Below are 18,339 nucleotides of genomic sequence, written 5' to 3' on the forward strand. Positions count from 1 at the left end.
TTTCAGGATTTTGGCCTAGTGACACGAAAGGATGTGAGATACAGTCCTGAATCATAGAGCCTGATCAGGTTTCCTAAACTGAACTTGTCCCATCTGCCTGCATTTGACCCATATCCCTCTATACCTTTCCTATTCATGTACCCATCCAAAAGTCTTTTAAATGTTTTAAGTGTACCCGCCACTACCACTTCGAATATGAATCACTTCTTTATTAGCCCTTTGGCTGCCCTTTAGTTTGTTGTACGCTCACATCACCCTTTGTGTGAAAAAAATTCTCCGCAGGTCCCTTTTAAATCTTTTCAAAAGATGTCAGGCTCACTGGTCTATAATTCCCTGGCTTTTCCTTGCAGCCTTTCTTAAATAATGGCACCACATTAGCTACCCTCCAGTCTTCCAGTACCTCACTCGTGGCAGTCAATGATACAAATATCTTTGCTAAGGACTCTACAATTTCTTCCCTAGCTTCCCACAATGTTCTTTGACACACCTGATCAGGTCCTGGGGATTTTTTTACCTTCTTGCATTTTAAGACCTCCACACTACTTCTTCTGTAATATGGACTCTTTTTCAAAACATCACTATTTATTTCCACAAGTGTTATTAATGACAGATCTTGGTGTACACAGCACAATTCAAAATATGTTGATGATATGCAGTTGTGAGGCTGGAGAGGTTATACTTAAGAAGGACAGGTGATCTTATTGAAGCATTCAAGATTCTGAAGGAGGTCCGATGGAGTGGACATGAATTGCTTCAATGGTTGGAGAATTTAAAATGTGTTGGTATAACCTCAGGATAGAGAGTTTGTCATTTAGGACAGAGATGATGAGAAATTTCTTCACTGAGCGTTTGTGAATTTCTATAATTCTAGACATCTGTAGATGCTTAATGTTTGATTATATTCAAGGCTGAGGGCAACTTTGCCCTGTCAGGAAGCAATGGCTGTGGAGAGCAGGCAGAAAAGTATAATTGACACAGAAAACCATTGTTGATAGTACTGAATGGCTAAAGGGGTCAAATGGTCTACTCTAGTTCATATTTCTTTTGTTCTTATGAGATCAATGTATATAGTGATATTGTCTGATACATAGGAATGTGCAGCAATTAGTGATTGAATCACAGTTTCTCCATCTGCACCATTCATCTTGCTGCCCAAATAATTATCCCTGCACCGGTTAAAAACACAGGTTAACCTCATAACAATCTTCCAATTTGCAATTACCGGTGTTGTGGAGCTGCCTCCATAGAAGGTGACTTTGTACCAGGTGGCAATGAACACCCAAGTAGCTGAGAAGGAGGTCTGGTCCTTGAAGCTCTTCCTGATATCCTTCGTAGCTCTTTGCAGCATACTGGGATCAGTGCTCTCTCTGTAATACACATTCCCCTTGATTCCATTATGAACATCCGCCCAAAAAGGAGCAATGAAGGAACGCCCATCAGAGAGAGGGAATGCTTCAGGGGTGAACTGGCTGACTTGTACATTGAAGGATATCACACCATTGTTATTCACCTGGCAGACAGGACACAAAATTCATTAAATATCTACTCTTCAGACCAAATCCCAACAACCATAGATTATACCTCTCAATGGCACAAGTACCAAAATGTCACTGACATAGTCTGAGCAACCACTAGGCAAAGTAGACAATCAGCTGGAGTGGGACAGTTTGGTGGTGGGGGGTGGGGTGCAGCAAAAAGAGAATGAACAATTTCTGAAATGACGTAATATTACTGTCACCCAGGGAGCGTGCTGGAAATCAAACCCCACTATTCCCTGAGTAATCACAAAAGTTAAAGATTTTTAAAAGCACATGCACGGACTTGTCCAATTTCCCTGATGTTTAGACCCAGATTAAAAGTGAGCACAAACCCGTTTTCTGCACTTAACAAGACTTACGATTTATTACAAATACATAGGTTCCAGCTACAGGTAAACAACTATAAATCATCGACATAGAACCCTACTTGTTAAAGCTTTAACCTGCTTTTTACTGCAGTCTGAAAAAGCTCCTTTTTTTCTAGCAATCAATAGCTTCTGACCTCAACATTCATAGCATTAAGCTGTTCAGCTTCCTGTGAGCCAATCACACAATGTTGGCAGATAGGAGGCCTTTGTCATCCATCACTGGTCGCTAGTTCACAAACCAATCAACTACTTGTTCCAGGTGAAATCTCCATTCACACAAAGCTCCCTGGCTCTTTTTCACCTGTAACTAATGTTTAACCCACTGTTTGAACTAACAGCAATGAGTGTCAGTTTACTTGCATTTTTTAAAAAGAACAGAAAAATAAAATGATATGCCTTTACAATAAACAAACAATTGGCTTCAACAGTGGTGTGAAAGATCTGGATTCACGGAGGTACATCCATTTATACCGACAGAGATAGATTTCCATGTAGCCCTTCATAATATTTCATACTATGGTCCTGCTCCTGTTTATGCAACAGCTTTACAGGTTTACACATCTTTTGGCTAAGATCAAGTGTAAGTTGCGAGTTATCAGAGGATTTTGAGATCATTGCTGGTTCATGATTGGACGTTGAAGGATCTTTAGTGGAGTTGAGCTGCTATTGATGGATCTTTACGCTGGCTTCAGCCTAACAGTGACCAGCCAACTACAGCTATAGCCTCTGTGAGTGCCCATGCCTCAGGCCAGGGGGTCCACAATACAGTAAGGGTGACTGTGAAGCAGGTGGAGGAAAGATCGCGTGTCGACTGGACCTTCTTTGTTAAGAGGCTTCTCCTCGGTTGCTGTGGGATCCAAATAGGACATGAGGATCAACAAATCATTTGGCAGAATGCTCCACCACCAGAACTTTCCAACAAGCACCAAGACATCATTTGGTTGGTGGTGAGAAAAGCACTACCTATCAGATCCTTCATGTATGCCCAGTCAGTCCGAGCCATCGCACGCAGCCCTTGAAACAACTGTGGGGACGCTGAGACTGTCACACATCTCCTTCTGGAACATAAAAACCGAAACAACTGCGGATACTGTAAATCAGGAACAAAAACAAAGTTATTGGAAAAGCTCAGCAGGTCTGGCAACATCTGTGGAGGAAAAAACAGTTAACGTTTCGGGTCCAGTGACCCTTCCTCAGAACCCGGAGACCTTCGGTCACTGGACCCGAAACGTTAACTCTGCTTTATCCTTCACAGATGCTGCCAGACCTGCTGAGCTTTTCCAGTAACTTTGTTTTTGTTCCTTCTGGAAGATGCCTTTATAAAGGAAGTCTGGAGAAAGATGCAGTGGTTTTTGTTGAGATGCATCCCAAACAGCTCCGTGATGCAGGACTCTGCACTCTATGGGTTGTTCCCTGGGACACACACCAGCACACACCATCAGCTGTGCTTGGTGGACAATCAACTCAGTGAAAGACACTCTTTGGTCTGCTTGAAAAAATTTTGGTCTTCCAGTGCCAGGAGTTGACCTCGACTGAGTGTTGTAGACTGGCACGTTTCCAAGGTCCAGGACTACGTGCTGAGGGACGCACTAAAGCTTGGAGCAGCTGCTGCCAAGGCACAGTGGGGGAAACCCACTGTCTGAGGTCTGCCTGCTGAAGTTAAATGGGGGCCTGTTCAGATATTGGACCCTCCTGCTGCCTCAAATATATGTAAATAGTATCTTGCATAAGTAAGAAATGGCTTTGGGTTTGTCGAACTATCGGGAAAGTTGAACTCCAATGTTTATTCTCCATGTGCTAAGACTGTACAGAACTGAACTGTTTTAGTGACTACGTATATATTTAAAGATTTTTTTACAAATACAGTATATTTTTGCAATAAATCAAATCTACTGTCTGTAGGATTTCCCCAGAGGGAGGGTATTTTGATGTGACCCTTTGGAGCATGAAGTAATATGAGCATCTCCTGAAGGTATTTGAGGAGAAAGGAGGTGAGGCTCCCCTCTCTGTCCTATATGCAGCACCGTTTTTCACCTTCCCAGAGCAGAGGAGCTGGGTTGTTACCATCCACATGTATAAACCCCTTGTGCTGGCAGAGGCCCTTCCAAACCCATGATTACTTCCATCTAGAAGGACAAGGGCAGCAGATACATGGGAATGCCACCACCCTCAAGTTTCCCTCCAAGCCACTCACCATTCTGAGTTGGAAATATACCATCACTCCTTCACTGTTGCTGATTCATAATCTTGGAATTCCCTTTCTGAGGGCATTGTGGGTCAACCCACGGCAGGTTAACTGCAGTGGGTCAAGAAGGAAGCTGGCCACCACCTTCTTAAGGGCAAAAGGGATGGGCAAAAAATGCTGGCCCCAGCCAGTGACACCCACATCCCACAAATGAATAAATTAAAAGTAAATGTCTGACCTTTCTGGGAAGGTGTGTCTAATTGGGAGGTGGCACACTGATATAATGGACTCATTTGGGATCTGGACGAACAACAGCAAGTTAAGGTGAACATGAAGGTGGACATCGATGGGAACATCCTTCAGCCACCCTCCAGCTTCATGATCAGAGGGAGCTGAGATTCCCTGATGTACACCAGGCAGCCTAGAGCGTGCTGACCTGCAGGAGGTCAGGGCACACAGTGACAGACTGCAAAGTGACTCTCTGCAGGAACTGCAAACAGGAGGGGCACCTGACTAAGGACTGCAAGGAGTCCAAGAGCTGTAACCTGTGTGGGGAGGCAGGCCACCTATACAAAGCCCACCCAAGACGGGACGCCACATATGTTCGGATGGCCAGAAGTGGCAACACAAGCTGTGGACAGCACCCCCCTCAAAGGACAGTGAGATGTCACTCTCTAGCAGGTGAAGCCAGGGTTATCCACAAGTATTCATGGAAGTGGACAAAGGTGAAGGAAACCACGGCAAGACTACATGGGCCAACAGCAAAACAGAAAGAAGCAGCTGCATGGTGGACACACCAGCAGTTTCACCTACGATGAAGACACATGGAGGGATGGCCATCAACAAAAAAAGAAGCACAATACGACAGGGGAGAAGGAGAAGGAGAGGAGCATGCCCCAACCTGGAAACACTGGATGTCCTACCTGTGGGAACCAAGAGGTATCCACTGCAATACAGCTTTGGGCAACCGGGAGCAGAGATGCTCCAAATCAGGAGTGGAGCGTGACAGCCCCACTGTTGGACTCTAAACGGGACCTTCATCCTTGCCCCAGTGCCACCATATTGGGGTAACCTACCCCCAGGGAGAAACAGGACAGCTCCCACAGCTCTGCCAATGTGCAACAGTTCACTCACACCATAGGGATTCAGGAACTTGCCCTGTATCAAGACCATGGGGGTAAATGGACATTGGGCACTTGATGATCGAAAATTATCCAAAACGGGTTTAAAAATTGCCAGCATTAACATGTATAGTGTAGCTGGTTACACCTTATTTCTTTTGCTTCCACAAGCTGCAGCAGAGTCTCAACACAGATATTGATCCATTGTTCATCCTCTATAGACATGAAGTTAGGTGTCAGTTTGGAACAGTCACATACGAGCCTACACAGATACTCAAACAGGTGTAGAGCCAAAAGAATCAAATCATACAAACATAATACTTCATAAACAGTGCAATGTGACCCGTGCCACGAGAGTGCCATCGATATGTTTTCTTCTTTCTCTGCCTCCCACTATGTCCGATTGTACTCCTTGGTTGCACAGCTGGGTTGGAGGGAGCTTTCTTGACAGTGGAACCTGATGGCCCTGGAAGTTTGGTTGGGAGGTTCTGGAGTTGATTGTGTCCAGAAGCCCAGACATTCAAGAGTCTTCTTGCCAGAGGCAAGTGATTGGGCCTGGGCCTGATTTTCCAAGGGTCAGCGTTGGGAGCAGGCAGGGTGGAGGGGCAGTGTTTATTCACTGCTGGAAAGGCCCTGAGAGAAAACTTCGGAAGGTCCTGGGGACCAATGGCTGTGGTGCTGGAGTGACATGTGTGTACCTTTCCAGCCGACCCTGAGAGTGCTGGATCTGGCTCTCCATGGTAGCCGCCAAACTGTCCATGGAAGCAGCCAGACAACTGCATAACCTGCTGCACTGCTGCAGCTTCTGGACAATAAAGGTGATTGCATCCCACACACCTGTCTGCTTCTCCTGTTCTTCCCTGTGCATGTAGACCAACTCCATGATTGCTGAAACCACATATTCCATCACTCCCTGGGCCTCAGCAAATGTCCGGTCTCCAGCAATCCTCCAAGTACCAGTATCAGGGGTATTTCACCCTTGGCGGAGCACTCACAATGAGGTGCTCACTGGATACTTGTCTCACACTTTCTAAGCTTAATGATCCCTCCAAGATGTCAGGATCTAAATTGGTGGGAGGTGCAAGAACAGCCTTGACAATGCTCCCTTTGAGTCCTCAGAACTCTTTTACCCTCAGGAGGTTGAGGAGGTGGCTTCTGCTGGAGCAGATGTTCTTCCATGGAAGTAATGGTAGACATGCTGAATGTGTCTGTAAGACATGTGGAGGTGAAGGTGGTCACGGCTGACGGTTCGATGTGATTTGCAACAAATGACCCTGATAGTGGGTTTAATGTGAGAGTGGTATGAGGAGTGGGACTGACTCATTGTTGGGCCATGGACCTCTACAGGAAAGTTCCAGTCTTCACCTGCATAGGAGATGAATCCCTCCTTATAAGAACTGAGGAATCTAATGTCAGGCAACCCCATCCACCTTGTCTGCTCTACTCTGGGCTGACTTTTCCTGTAATGAGAGAAAGGGAGAGATTGAGTGAGCTGAAAATGTGTGGCACAGCATTTTATTGATGGAAGTGGTGGTCTAAAGGTGGTGAGGTGTTGCTTGGGTATGAAGAGACCAAGCAGAGGCCATATAGGGTTAGTGATTTGGGAGGTTGGAGCCAGGAGACTGGGTGAGGGCAGATGATGTAGGCAATAGTGGGAGTGTCAGAGCATGGATCTTAATAGGAGGTGGTTGCAGTAGCAGAGATAGAGTGTGGGGTGACAGACAAAAGTTTGTGGCACTTACCCTGGCAGAGCAGAGAAGGTCATTCACCTTGTAGAGCAGTTGTCACCTTGATCATGTCTGATGAGTGTTCCTAAGGCATCTAATTTTCAAGGACGTTGGTCATGGTTTAAATGGATTGAAGTTTGGTTCTGGTCAAATGAACTCATTTTAAACTTAAGTGTAATGGCCTTATTGACTTGATTCCAATACATAGCTTTCAAAAAACCCCATTATCTAGAAAAGTAATAGGAAGAGGTAGTTTGTTTCATAATACAAGTCGATTACTCACATGAAGTGACCTCTGTCCCATTGCAAAAAATGGGAAAGTGATTGATAGAGGAATTTCTGGAGATCCGCCATCATCGACCTTTGGAGTTTCACTGTCTGAGTTCCTGGTTCCAAATTGATACAGTAACTCTAAACACAACACTGAAAAAGAGATAGAGCTGGTGGAAAAGGAGAACTTTCATGTTGAAAACACTCTGTAACTTTCCCCAAATCACTGACCTCCATTACAGGCCATTGTCAGAATGCAGTAAATCAGCAGAGCCAGACAGCTGGAAATCATGATCCTACAACAAAAAAGACAGAGTGATTGGGTAGCTGGAAAGACATGTTTCTTTATCAAAAATAACTTCCCTTTCACCACAGCTACTCATTGCAGCAAACTCCTTTCAGCCCTCATCTTCCAGTTAGACATGAACCCAGTTTCTTTTCAAACCCACTCATCCAATCAAGTAGGGCACGCACATTTCTTCAAAGAGAGACTATGTCTCAATACCTGTTTATCTAGCTTCATTTTGGGGTATCGATCCAGTTGGCATCTTCTTGGGTTCCATTCTACCTGATTTGGAAACCACAATTACCTCTGACATCTCAACAACACTCTCGAGCTTTTTATTTAAGCTTCAATATCCCGCTATCTCTTGTGAGTGTATCTTAGCTCCACGTCTACCTCCTGGAACTCATTGGATTCACTCAGGCTTCCATCCTACTCTCAAAACCAGAACAAGATTGTGCTGTTTCACCCTCCTAAAACACTGCTCATACAACATGCCACTTTTCTCCAAGGTGTCTCCTCCTTTGTCTAGAGTAATTAAAAAAAGAATTGCATGTGTGATGTGTGCATCATAGGCTAAGCCAGCATTTACTGTGGAAGAACTGAGCAGCTTGTTTGGCCATTTCAAAGGGCAGTTAAGGGTCAGACACATTGCTGTGGATCTGGGGCAGATGTAGGCCAGGTGGGGTGAGGGTGGCAGATTTCCTTCGCTAAAGGGACACTACTGAAATCAACAAAGCAGATGGATCTTTATGTCGACCAGCAATTAAATGGATGTCATTAGGCTAGCTTTTGTTTATTCCACATTTTTTAATTGAATTCAAATTTCACTATCTACTACAGTGAGATTCAAACTCATGTCTCCAAAATACTAGCCTGGCATTCTGGATTATTAGAATCAGTGGTATTACCACTATGGCACTACCTCCTGTTTAGTAAACATATTCAATGCAGGTGCTGGAATAGCTCTTGTTCCTTCCAAAACACCATCACCTTGGAGGAAGTTCAGAGAAGGTTTACTAGACTAATACCTTGAATGACGGTGTTGTTTTATGAGAAAACAATGGTCAGGATAGGCTTTCATTCTCTGAAGTTTGGAGAAGAGTAAAAGGCAACTTGATTGAAACATTTAAATCCTGAGGGATCTTAACATGTGGATGTGGAAAGGATATTTCTTTTTTTAATTCACTCCTGGGATGTGGGTGTCACTGGCTGGGCCAGTATTTATAGCCGATTCCTAGCTGCCCTTGAGAAGGAGTGATGAGGTGTCAGTGATGATAACACCATTAAATTTCAAAGGATAATGGTGAGATTGACACTTATTGGGAGATGATCATTGCTTAGCACTTGGAGCCCACTTTCCAGACAACCTAGAGGTACGTCAGGATACAGCAGTGACCAGAGCAGCTTGCAATCTGACCAGGGAGAGAATCAACCTGTGATGAGAGGAACAGACTGAACAATTCGACAGACCAGCACAAGTTACCAGTATACATTGTGACCCGGTTCACTGACTGCAGACCTGTGCTGTGTAATCCTTTCCTAGGTAAATTAGTATTGTGTACACTGGTTGAGGAGCCTGCGAGGTCTTAGAGACACCCTGTTCCAGACAACTGGTCTCTCGGCAGTATCTCGGCTGGTCTATCAGCGGCTCATGGCAGTGTCTTGGCTTGGCATGTAAGTGGATCTTGCCTGGGCATATTCCCGAGGCACCGGGGGAGATCAGAGAGGTGGCAGTTTCAGCAGCAGCAATGGCATCTGCAGCAGTGGCGAGAACAGATAGCTGAGTCTCCCAGAGAGTGAGATAAATTCATCAAAGACTGTTGAACTTTTAATTTATGTCTTTATTTTCCTAGTTTAAACTACAGAAGATTTTAATGTTAACTATTACCTTATTTCTTTATTTTTCTACTAGTCTATGCAGTAACTTTTTAACTTTGTCTCTTTTACTACTTTGTACCTGAGTTTCTATGTACCTAGGTACCTTTGTACCTAAGATGGTGCCGTGTGTGGTGATGTTATACACTTTTCAGTGTACTTCTGTACTTGAGTGCATGTGACAATAAAATCTAAATCTTAATGTAAATCTAACTAGTCAGTCCAAACCTGGATATGGACCAGATCTTGTTGCTTTTGAACATGGACTGCTTCAGAATGTGAGGAGTCGCGAATGGTGCCGAGCATTGTGCAATCATCAGAAAACATCCCCTCTTCTATCCTTATGATGGAGGGAAGGTCATTGATGAAGCAGCTGAAGATGGTTGGGCCTAGGACACTAGCCTGTGAAATCCTGCAGAGATGTTCTGGTGACTGATCTTCAATAACAATAGCCATCTTCCTATATGGCAGGTATAACTCCAACCAGTAAAGAATTTTCCCAAAGAATTTGGTTTTGTTAGGGCTCCTTGATGCCACTTTTCATCAAATGCGGTCTTAATGTTAAGGACAGTCACTCTCACCTCACCTCTGGAAATCAGCTCTTTGTCCATATTTGGACCAAGGCTGCAATGAGGTCAGGAGCTGAGTGGCCCTGGTGGTACCTGAACTGAGCATCAATGAGTAATGATGAACTGGAGAATTTGTAACTAGACATGGTCATGAAATGGTCATCAAAAGAAAGGTGGGACTTAATGAAATACTCTTTAACTTGAAATGTTCCTCAGAGGTTGAAAGGCTTTCTCAAAAGCAGTTTGGAAGCAGAACACCAAATCCCTTTAAAAAGGATATAGACTAATATTTGAAAGAGAGAAGGATCACATTTTGGAGAAAAGGCTACTGGAACTGGTTTAAATTGTTTCTGATGAAAGGACTTCAACCTGAGATGTTAACTCTGTCTCTCAATGTTGGCTAAGTATTTCCAACATTTTCTATTTCAGATTTTCAACATGTGCAGGATTTTGTTTTGGTTTTGGAAATAAGCATGTACTGTGTTCCATTGATATCAGGAACAATTGCTCCAAAACTACTCGTGGAGATTACACAGTGTGGAGCTGGAGGAACACAGCAGGCCAGGCAGCACCAGAGGAGCAGGAAAGCTAACATTTCGGGTCGGGACCCTTCTTCAGAAAATTTTCTGAAGAAGCGTCCCAACCCAAAACGTCAGCTTTCCTGCTCAGAAATGGGGAATGTAATGCACAGTTCACTTCAACTTAAAAGGATTTGTTGACCATCTCAGACTAACCAGATTAATGGGGTACACCAAACTCAAATTAAATAATGAATGGGATAGATATTCTTAAATCAATCTGTTCAGAGATGTTACTACACACCTCTGGAGCAATAGGATTTTGAATCTAGGCCTCTTGACTCAGAGGTAGGAACACTACAACTGAGCCCTTTAATGAATGGGGCATTACTCAACAAGTTGAGATTTTTCAGCAGGTTACTTTGCTCATTTAATTCCTGTCCCAGAAAACCAGCTATCTCACTGTTGCAAATGGATTACCATAACCATCTCACTTATTTTAAAAGGTTGCAACAGGATACCCAGTTTCTGTGGTATATACAAACCATTCTATTTCAATTTAGCGATGCATTCTGGCTGTCTTGCTCCAGTTCACCATGATTGGATGATCTCACATAGTCATACAGCATGGAAACTGACCCTCAGGTCCAACCAGTCCATGCAACCATAATCCCACCTGCCTGTGCTTGGTCCATATCCCTCCAAACATTTCTTATTCATGTATTTATCTGAATGTCTGTTAAATGTTATAACTGTACTTGCACCCATCACTTTCTCAGGAAGTTCATTCCACTTAAAAACCACTCTCAGTGTAAAAAATATGCCTCGTCTTTTTAAAATCTTTCTCCTCTCACCCTAAAAATATACCCCCAGTCTTGAAATTCCCCACCCTAGGGAAAAAGATATCTGCCATTCACCTTATCTATACCCCTCATTATTTTATAAACCTTTACAAAGGTCACCCCTCAACCTCCTACACTCCAGTGAAAAAAGTCCAAGCCTATCCAACATCTCCTTATAACTCAAACCCTCCATTTCCGGCAACATCCTGATCTTTTCTGAACCCTCTCCAGGTCAACAATATCCCTCATATAACAGGGCGACCAGAACTGCGCACAGTACTCCATACTAAACTGTTGAGCTAGAAACCCTCATGTGTGATTATTGCGTGTCAGTTATAGAGAACATTTGGAAGTCAATTAAAGTCCGAATGCAACTTGTACCCAAATGATCAACAACTAAATTACTGTTGCCCTTTTTTTAGAAAGCTGCACATTGCAAGGATAAGAGGATCCAATCTGTGAATAGATGGGAGAAGTCGGGCTTTTGTGCAGAAATGATACAGATGTTCAAAATCGGGAGGGGACAGTTTTCAACAGAGAAGGTGGAGAGAACCAGCACTCATTGCGGAAGTGCCTGGAACAAGAGAATCCTTATTTTGAAATGTTTGGAAATAGAAGCAATGGCGACACGAAGGAAAACCATTAGGGCTAAGTGCTGGAAAATGGGATTAGAATAGTCAGGTGCTTATTTTCGACAAACGCAGACTCGATGGGTCGATGAGCCTTGTTTGAGATGGAGACCTCAGTGACTGACTCATTGGTTCGAATCTAGAATGTACTGTCTGAACGTGTGGTGGAGCCGGATTCAATCTTGGCTTTCGAAAGACAATTGAATCTGAGGAAAGACGGGACTAATTGATTTACAGAGTCAGGACTGAGAGGAACGGTGTAACGATGCTGTAACCATTTAACAATTCCAATCACAGACCAACTGAGGGCAGAGATTGAAAGGAGATTTAACCCAGAATCATTCCAAACCTCTGTCACATTGAACCTGTAACCAGGAAGGGGCTGAGCCTTTCCAGTGACGAATTTCTGTTCTAATTTAGGGGACGATGTGTAAAAGGTGAAAGTAGGAAAGAGAAACCTACCTGAGCTGCTCCTCAGCAGATGTCGCCGCAGTCTGGGTTCCTCCTGGAAACTGAGGCAGTTTAAAATCAGGCGGTTTCGCTCATTATTCCAGGTTGCGAAATGAGTCGGTGAAGTCAGCAGATTTAAAGAAGTCGAAATGAAAACGGATGAAAAGGTCCTTGATTGCTAGTTGACAACAGTCTTGCCGTGAATCGGGTGTTGTGTGTGGAAGGGTCTTGGGTGTAACTTGAACTCTCAGGCGTTGCTTAAAAGAGAAAAGGAATGTTCTGATGAAAATGTCAATGATTTGGAGTAAATCAGAAATGAAAAGCCGACAGTTAAGAATAGGCGTCCTTTTCATCTCCCTCTTAGACAAAAGTTTCCACTTTTTCTCAGCGGTATCTCTAGTTTCATAATTTGCATTTTCCGCTGTCAGAGACTAATCGCTGGAATGCCATCCTGATTAAAGAAGGAGTGATAAGGACGAATCGCGTTCCACGCGGACAGAGGATTCACAACAGAATCGTTTATCTCTGTTTCAAACAAAGAACGGTATCTGCTCTATTGTGCATCAAGACAGCTCCAGCACCACTCACACAAACTCCTTTCTCTTAGACTCCCTTTATAAACAAACATCCCAAACTACTCGAGTTTGTGAATCTGCGGGAGTTGTCCATTTAACTTTCTCTCCGCTTTGGTTCAGAGCGAGTCTTCCCTCAGGATACAAACGCCAACTTGACTATAGGATCACCGTTTAAAATAGAAGACAGTTCCCCAAACTACATTTACTCGAGTTTTATTTATTCCGTTCCGAGACAAATCGTGAATCCTTTTGTTCAAAATAACTCTTCTAAACAATTCCAATTGGGTTCTTGTTTCAGAGAACGCTCTTTGGTGCAAATGCAGTTTTAATTTGTAATCCTGCCGGAAAAATTACTTAATGTACTTGGTCTTTTTATTTTGTTCCTGTTCATGGTAACCGTGAGACGACTGTTCAGCTGCAGGGGAGCCCTCCTGCTCCATTTGTTAGCTTCAGGTTTAATAAGTTATTCCTGCCAGTCCAAATGGTCAGCGACTTGTTCCTGTTAACTCCAGTTCTATTGAAGACTTTACTTTCTGTCGATTTTGATTTGAAATCTGTTCTCTGCAAACTCTAATACCAACACTAGAAACAGGAGCAGAGGTAGGCCATTCGGTACGATCATGGTTGATCGTTGGTTTCAGCTCCACTCTCCCCACATCCCGGTGTGACGCTTTATGGCTTGAACATTTCTTCAGTGAAAATACTAGCTCCGTCCTTGCCAGAAACTTATTTTTTTCATTAAATGACAGCGAGGCACTGGTTTCATTTTAAAATTCCATTTGAAACAAAACTGCTCTTTGTCATGCAGTCCATCACTGGATACCAGAAAATGTAATTATTTTAGTGACTGTGTTCTATTAAAAAAAAAGCTCCCGTTAACTCCAATCCTTGTGGTGAGACGGATGTTTCTGATTGTCCTGCTTGAATTCAATCCTTTCGTAAAGTCGATGTTTGACAGCGATTAACGCGCTCATTTGTTACAGTGTATTAATTTCAATATTGCTGTGTAATTGCTATTTTGACAACCTTTAACCCAATCAATATGCTGCTGCTTCTGGTGCTAACTGTTAGCCTGGCTTGGAATTGGCACCAGGAAGTTTCATTGTTCAGTTTGATCCCGGTGACACGATGCTCTCACTGGGAATTACCTACCATGGAACCTACCCCAGGAAGCCCGTTTGTCAAGTTGCTGCCTCCATTTGCCAGTTGTCCTGTCCCTGAGCCAATTATTCCCGTCATCTTAAATGTTTCTTTGGTGAACTCCAATCGCTCCGAAATGACCCTTTTCTGTTGACAGAGATGGCAGGAACTGCAGATGCTGGAGAATCCGAGACAACAAGGTGCAGAGCTGGATGAACACAGCAGGCTAAGCAGCATCATAGGAGCAGAAAGGCTGACGTTTCAGGCCTAGACCCTTCACAGTCCATTTGCTAGTGCGGCTATTTTCTCTAGCCTGCTGCCCCCTCAACCCAAGGAAACGCAAACCTGTTAGATTTGTTTCCAACATTCCACTGTGTCGCCGGTGACTGAATAAAAGGGAAAGTTACAAATATTTATGGGCTCCGGCTTTCGCACAGATTGTCCACAAAGTGCTCCGTTGCCTTTAAACACACTGAACCTTTCATTGGATCTGTTGTTATGAAATGATCTGAGACTTTGCCTCTTTTCTTTCTTCTTGACATTTTCACATTTTTCAACTTGTTTGCTTTGTTCACATCGAAATATTCCGCAACTCCAAATGTGGGCTCTTTAAAACGGTACAAGGGTCATTTACAATAAAAATTGAAAGAACTGTGGAAGATGTAAATAAAACAAGAACAGAAATTGCTGGAAAAGCTCATAAATCTGGCAGCATCCGTGGAGAGGAATCAGAGTTATCGTTTCGGGTTGAGTGACTCCTCCTCAGAACTGCAGGCCATTTGTCTGAAATGGGAATGTTCCTTGTTGGGGTATAATCCTCCTGTGCTGGCACTCACCCAGATGTAAATGATAGAATTTATCAAGTGCGACGTCTCAGGACCGTACCTTGCAAAAACACAACCTGCTATCTGTTGCCTTTTTGCAGATGCTTTTGTTGCTATGTTTAATGCCGCCAATTAACGACCTGTTTACTTGGCCGAGGGGAATTTGAGTTTTAACCTAATGCGCCTAACAAGGTCGCTTTCCAAATTTGTTTTGTCCCAATACAATACTCTTACTTATTGCTGTTACAACTGCTATTTTGACAACATTTAGCCCTAATCGTGCGTTGTTTCTGCTATTAACGTTAACCCTGTTTGGGAGTTTAATTAATTAATTTGATATCTTGGTAAATTGAAGGTTGACAATGGAAAATGCTAAAGCTCCGTTTCTGTAGTGAACTTCATACGCGAAAGGGCACGTTTCGAAACGGGAAAGTGCTAACTATTGAAAAAGTGACATGGAAGGATGGGACCTTTCATTTCTGCTCGATTTGGCTCAGATGTGATTTTAATCCGTACACAGAAAAGCTGTTGGTGTTTAAGCTCTACAACAACTGCCTTACAAAACTTCTCTCGTATGAATGTAACCGTCTATTTCTCTCTCCATGTTTCTCTGGCTTCCCCTTGAACGTAATCTCTTATTCACCTCAGTCACTTTGTGATAGTGAATCTCTCAGAAGTCAAAAGATTCTCCCGAATTTCTCATTTATTAGTAACTACCTTATAGCTTGTGTAAACTCCACCTCGGTAAGATTAGTTTGTTTTTGTGCAACTGTCCCTCCAAATCTGACAATTTTGGGCGCTCAGTCACGGGACTGTTTCTCTGCTTTGAGTGGGGGAAACATTGATATTGCTTCCTAGCTTCAAATCATGGTTTGAAGCTTACTTTCAAGGCAGTTGAGGGGCTAATTATTAGAAAGGGACTTATTCACCAGTGCGCACATTCCTGTATTGGGTGTTAATATCCAAGCCCCTCAATTACCAATTGGCTGGAACATGAAGATATCCTTACAGACCGCGCCACGTCGCCAATACTGTAGTGACTACAAAAGTCCAAATAATCCGAACATAAAATGTCAACTGTTCTGAGAGAATGTGACTATATAAAACTGGAGGGAACATGATTCGGTTTTAAAGCAAGGCGCTGGCTCATGCTTAGTCAACAGGGTGTAGCTTATTCCTTCTGCCTTTCCTTGTCAAAATTCTCATGTTTCAGTGTGACAATACATAATTCCAGATTCTCCGATTGGCACACCTCACTCCTCCAGCATAAAAGCAAAAGTGTTAGAACATTCTGAAGCCAGAGATGCCATATGGTAACTGGCCAGTGCTACCTACATAGGAACCAAAACCTTCAGCAGAGGACGTGATATGAAACAAAATTATTTGTGACATCGTCAGTACGTTACTGATAGCAGTTTTGGGGCTGACTGGCTATTTGAAAGACATGTCAAGGGCCATTCACGGTGAGTTCAGTATGTGAACTGCGGATCTTTATAAACAGAACACTTTTAGCTTCCCAGGCAGCAGGTTCTGATGTTTTATATAGCTTATTTGCATTGGTCAAGTGCAACATAAGGGACATTCACCACATCTATAGAAACAAATTCACTGATTCTAAAGTAAGGGAAACTGCCCCAGGTCCGTTTAACCATAATTCTAATAAATGAAAAGATCAGTTATAATCCTTGATATTGAAATTAAGTGTTTTATTGATAATTCATTAAACTCTGCAATACTTAAAATATTTGCTATATTTTTGTCAATTACGACTGCATTATGCTCACTTAGTAAAACTAAATTGATTTACATGCAAATAGTTGAGAGACTGACTCAATAATTCATTCAGGGAAAGCGGTGATTAATGTTTCGGATACATGAGTTAAGTTGGATTCACATGCAGGTTCGAGAATGACATTAGACAACATAAAATACCAAGACCAGTGATGAGACACAGCAATAAAAAAAACACCCGAAAGAGGTGTATTTGAATCACAGAATGGTTACAGTATAGGAGGAAGGGCACACCAGGTACAGTCTTTACTACTTCCAGAATCAGGGCACCCAACCTACAGCAGTAGCTTTTATGAGAATGGAAAGACCAAATATAACAAAAATGAGACAAGTTTCACATAGTAAATGCAATGTTACAGTCAACCAATATCCATTTTCAAAATCTGACAATTACACTTCATCTCATTGTTAAATGATAGGATAAAAAGTGGAAACTGCTTAAAAGTTGGCTGATCCTTGCCTTGTCAGCTCGCTTAGCATTCGGTAAGCAACAAATAACTGGTTAGCTAGTGCTAGTGATTGCACTCAGTAGTAACACAATCCAACAAAGTAATCAAATCAGATCGTTGCCGAATTGAGGCGGCAAGGGAGACAGTCTTAGCATGTTACTGGACCTGTATAGAGGATAACTGAGAAAGTATTCTTGGCTATACGAATCACCAGAACACTAGATTTTTTTTAAAACCTGGATTTGAAAGGCTGAATACAAAACCTTACCTCCAAAACATTAAAAATGACTGCTCAGAAGTATGCAAGGTGATGAAATAAAAACTACCTGCAGGACAAGAGCTAACCACCAACTATGAATCAAACCTGTAAGTATGGATTAGAGTAGGGTGGCCACAGCCTTGCTCTTTGCCCTTTTTAATATTAAATACTTGTTGAACAATACCCTTTATTTAAATACCCCCTCTTGAATCTCATGACATAATTGTACCACACCAGAAATCTTCAACATTTATTTCACAAAGAGGCAACGTGAGTTCATGGATCAGGTAAGTCACCTTCAGAGTCACAAAGTAATTTATATGAAAACGATTTGAACATTCAAGGGAAAAAGCCATAACAAGCCATGGGAGGTGGTGATGGTCTAGTAGCAATAATCACTGGACTGTTAATCTAGAGATTCACAACGTTCTGGGGACCCAGGTTTGAATCCTGCCATGGCGGATGGTGGTATTTGACTTGAATAAAAACTTGGAATTAAGAGTTTAGTTAAACAAATATCGATTGTCAGGAGAAACCCATCTGGTTCACTAATGCCCTTTAGGGAAGGAAAGTGCCATCTTTACCTGGTCTGGCCTACATGTGACTCCAGACCCACAACAAGGTGGTTGACCCCTAACTGACCTCTGGACAATTACAGATGGGCAATAAAAGCTAGCCTGGCCAGCAATGCCCTCATCCTGTCAATGAAGTTTTAGAAAAATGATACATCAGGCTCCTGATTTCAATATGTTTCAACCAGGGTCACAAATAAATCCTAAAGCTCACAAAAAAAAAGCACTGTTACACTTCAATGTTAGTATGTATGTGGAATGGATTCATTTGGGTCAAGTTTCTTACAAACCATAACCAAAGGATGCTTATTCACACAAAGTGCAGTTTTCCTGAAAGATAGCAAATTTGCA

The 18,339-nt window shown here is 42.8% G+C and overlaps 1 protein-coding gene across 1 annotated transcript in view; it reads right to left on the reverse strand.

Moving 5' to 3' along the window:
- Positions 1–18,339, reverse strand: part of tecta (tectorin alpha) — a 117,369-nt gene that overhangs the window by 66,919 nt on the left and 32,111 nt on the right. Inside the window, exons 9-11 of the mRNA XM_048615347.1 lie at positions 9,008–9,250; positions 7,223–7,362; positions 1,223–1,510 (exon numbers count right to left, since the gene is read on the reverse strand). Coding sequence (XP_048471304.1) covers positions 1,223–1,510; positions 7,223–7,362; positions 9,008–9,250 — 671 coding nt within the window. The remainder of the gene's footprint in view (positions 1–1,222; positions 1,511–7,222; positions 7,363–9,007; positions 9,251–18,339) is intronic.

Source organism: Rhincodon typus, chromosome 32 (assembly GCF_021869965.1).
Source record: "Rhincodon typus isolate 14 chromosome 32, sRhiTyp1.1, whole genome shotgun sequence".
Lineage (NCBI taxonomy): Eukaryota > Metazoa > Chordata > Chondrichthyes > Orectolobiformes > Rhincodontidae > Rhincodon > Rhincodon typus.